At 37.2% G+C, this 3,829-nt stretch overlaps 1 protein-coding gene across 1 annotated transcript; it reads left to right on the top strand.

Moving 5' to 3' along the window:
• Window positions 1–2,095: 2,095 nt before the first annotated feature.
• On the top strand, window positions 2,096–3,643 carry LOC137650007 (uncharacterized). The gene is made up of 2 exons (XM_068383019.1): window positions 2,096–2,524; window positions 2,579–3,643. Exons 1-2 carry the CDS (start codon window positions 2,216–2,218, stop codon window positions 3,419–3,421), a joined length of 1,152 nt encoding a protein of 383 aa, XP_068239120.1. The 5' UTR covers window positions 2,096–2,215; the 3' UTR covers window positions 3,422–3,643.
• Window positions 3,644–3,829: the final 186 nt, after the last annotated feature.

The following is a 3,829-nucleotide window of genomic DNA, read 5'->3' as shown; positions in this document are numbered from 1 at the left end:
TGGAGAAAGAACTATTCGCCATCGTAGCTACCATCCAGAGATAAGAGATCTATGTTGATGGACAAGACACGATCTACGTCTACAGCGACCACTCTCCTCTGTCGCATCTCCATAGGTCCACTACTCTCAACCCTAAACTTTTAAGATGGTCATACATACTATCTGCACATAATATCCAAGTAATCGCCATATCAGGACGAGAAAACATTGTGGCAGACTCATTATCAAGGATAACCTCGGTTGATCCTCGGGAAATGGAAAAAAAAAAAAAAAACAAGGGGGGACTGTGATATCCTCATATGTTGTACATATGCTAACATATCTGATTTGTCTAAAGTATATTTTTCCATTTTCTTTGTGAATACATCACCTTATTTCAGCGCCATCTTCATTCCATTCTTCTCATTATCTTTTGTTTACACTCGCCTTCCTGCTGTAAATCATCCCTGTTTTCTTACCTTACATGTTATAAGGTAACCCCCAAATTTATTGTTTTGTTAGAATACATTGTTCTCACCACGAGATTCATCTACCTTACTCACCCATTCACTTTGCATTGCTTATTATTGTTGTTTTGAAGTGCTTTTTCATTGTTTTGTTTAACGTAAGATTAAAGTTTTGTTTATAACATAGTTTATTGTTCCTGTCCTCCAATTATCCTGCTATTGGTGCTTCTGTTGTCTGCAACCAGCTTTAAGAAGATACATTTGATCATAATCAACAATCTTATACACTCGTAATAAGAAACAAGTGAATTTGGAAGTCTACCCATATGACTTCTATTTTGTTGTGTGAAGAGAACTACCGCCCATTATAAAGGGGTAATTGTTTGCACAGTGGTTCGTCACATAATAGTTGGGGGCCTGTCCGGGATCTGATGTGTGATATGATTCATCAAATTTATATCAAGTGATTGAATCGTGAAAGAACAATTCCAGTGATTATGAACAGTATCGAGTGTTGTGTTGTGGCGTACCAAGGATAAAGGACGACAGTAATAATTCCAAGGTAAGGTAGATGTCTCGTCTCCCTCTCATTAGACATTTATGTATAATATATGTCTGGGTAGTCATTTGGTTGTAAGAGGAACAAGTCACGCTTAATATAGTTAAGACTTAGGTATGCTGATTGTCCAGCTTCTAAACCACCCTTATTAATTGAAGATACCCCCAGTAGGTAGCTTTTAAAGTTTCGCCTACTCAAATCTCGTATCCCAGAGATTTCTCATAAAAAAAAAAAAATCTGAAGCCCTAAGATTTTGCCATTTCTTAAAATCGCCATTCAAAAGTGATATTTAGGAAATCAAGTCAAATTTCATTATATGTGATTTACTAAATTAAGTTTCATTATAAGTGAAATTTCCTCAATCTCTATTTCATTATGAAGTGATTTATTTTGTTATATGAATTTCGTAAGTGAAATTAGCCAATTTCCAATTTCGGAGATTTTCGTAATTCCAATCGTTATTTCTAGTCAGGAAATTAACTTGTATATTGTTTGGTGTTAAAAGTACTATTTTGGTGTACAAATAACATTTACGTGTCGGTAAATGAATATTTAGATACTTGTGTTAAATTACTCCTGTTATATCTATAAAGCGCATACTACGTATTTTGTCCAGTTTGTGCATTATTCTGATAATTACTTTAAACTAAGTGTTGACTATTAACTAGATTCTTTATCATAACGAGAATAATATAGTATTTATATAAATTAAAATGTAACATTGAAAAGTTATCGTATTAAGCTGGTATAAATTAAAAGGAAATGTAAACTAGAACGTGCTAATTAGGTATGTTTAAAGTAAAAAAAACCTTTGCGTTTTAAAGCCTTGTTTACCGATTCGGTAAAATTGTTGTAAAAGTTTGTGATGTTAAGCGTGTCGTTGAGTAATTATGAAGTAGTTAGCCGCGTGCTCAAGATCTCGAGTATAAAGAAATAATTGTTCAGTCGTTAACTGTGAATAAAAGTTTTAATAGTATTATCGTAAGTTTCGCGAGACTTAATTTTGTATTTAAGCTATTGTGTAAGGTGATCTAATCATATAATTTTGTAATTTTGTGATCTCTCGATCTTGTAATTTTGTGATCGCTATTTTGTATTTCTGTGATCGAAAGATTGATATTTTGCGATCGTATGATCTTATACTTATTCTTGTAAAGTTTGGATATTTATTTTAGTTTGTACTTATCTTGCGCCACGGGCGACATTCAAAATGCCTTTCAACTTGCAACAATTTATTGTATCACCACGGGATCATGTGGAATCTCTCACAGTTGCCACAAAAACTGACCTAAAGAATCTAGCTCGCCATTATGATGTACAGGTTCCCGCAACTGCCGTAAAATGTGTAATTCTCAGTCATATTTTGAACTTCCTTGTAGATGAAGATATTGTTCCAGAAGAAGAATTGGCTGACGTTCGAGCTCTAACAGTTACCAATCCAAATGGTGACTTGGATAAACTAAGTCTACAGCTGGAGTTGGAAAAGATGAAGATGCAAGCCGCAACTGCCGCCGCTGAGGTAGAAGAAAGGAAAGCCGCTGCTGCTCAACGAGCCGCAACTGCCGCCGCTGAGGTAGAAGAGAGGAAAGCCGCTGCTGCTGAAAGAGCTGCAACTGCCGCAACTCTGGTAGAACGAGAAAGAGCCGCTGCTGCTGAACGAGCCGCAACTGCCGCCGCTGAGTTAGAAGAGAGGAAAGCCGCTGCTGCTGAGCGCAAGGCTGCTGCCGCTGCTTCCCTAGAACGTATCAAGGTGGAAACTGCTTTGGAGCAACAAGAAAAAGCAAGTGAACAGAAAAACAACGCTCTCCGTGTTAGGCTGCAGATTGAGAGAGAAGCGGCCACAGTAACAGAACGGGATCTGGCATTTATAAGACTGAAAGAAAAGGAAGAAGGTAAGCTAATTCCCGAACCCTTTGATGTGGGCAAGGTGCAGAAATTGCTGCCCACATTTGAAGAACGGGAACCTGATAACTACTTTTCTGTGTTCGAAGACACAGCCAAGAATCTCAATTGGCCTCAGGACAAATGGTATTTGATCATCCGGAACTCATTTAAAGGTAAAGCATTATCTGTATGTGTCACTATGTTAGAGGAACATGATTATTTCATAATTAAACAGGCAATCCTTGATGCTTATTCTATTACTGCGGAAGGTTATAGGCAAATATTTCGTAATAGTCAGAAGCAAGTTCAGGAGACCTTTTTAGAATTTATGAATGGAAAGATTAAACAGTTTCAGAAGTGGGTAGACAAAGTAGATGTCAAAACTTTCGAGCAGTTGAAAGATTTAATAGTAATGGAGGAGTTCTTAAGGAAAATACCAGGTAGCATTAATGTGTATCTAAGAGAGCAGAATGAATCTGACCCTAAGAAAGCCGCTTTAAAGGCAGATGACTATGCTCTTATTCATAAGTAGGTAAAACCCCATATAGAGAAACTAGACCTAAGGAAACTTGTACATACTGCAAACAAGAAGGACATCATATTTCAGAATGTCCTGATCCACATTGTGCAGCTTCATACTTAAAGAGAAAACCTAATCCCCCTCAATTCTCTCCTAAGCAAATGAATCTGCCCAAACAGGAACCAAAACCTAAGGTGGAGAAGAAAAAGACCTTCCATTGTGCATCACACGAGTCCCAAGCGTTTGCACCCTTCACTTGCTCAGGCAAAATAAATGGTAAACCTGTAACCATACTCAGAGACACTGGATCCTCTCAAACGATCGTCTCTCCTAAAGTAATACGACCTAAAGGTGAAACTCACAGGTATGTTGCAGTTAATGACTTAACCAGTAAGTCTATGTTGCCTCTCATTAATGTAA

Source organism: Palaemon carinicauda, chromosome 11, assembly GCF_036898095.1.
Source record: "Palaemon carinicauda isolate YSFRI2023 chromosome 11, ASM3689809v2, whole genome shotgun sequence".
Lineage (NCBI taxonomy): Eukaryota > Metazoa > Arthropoda > Malacostraca > Decapoda > Palaemonidae > Palaemon > Palaemon carinicauda.
This window is presented reverse-complemented; position numbering and strand designations above follow the sequence as displayed.

Coding starts and splice junctions, on each gene's coding strand:
- LOC137650007 (XM_068383019.1), top strand. CDS start 2,216: ATGCCTTTCAACTTGCAACAATTTATTGTATCACCACGGGATCATGTG. Junction 2,525..2,578: donor CCGCAACTGCCGCCGCTGAG/GTAGAAGAAAGG, acceptor GCCGCCGCTGAG/GTAGAAGAGAGGAAAGCCGC.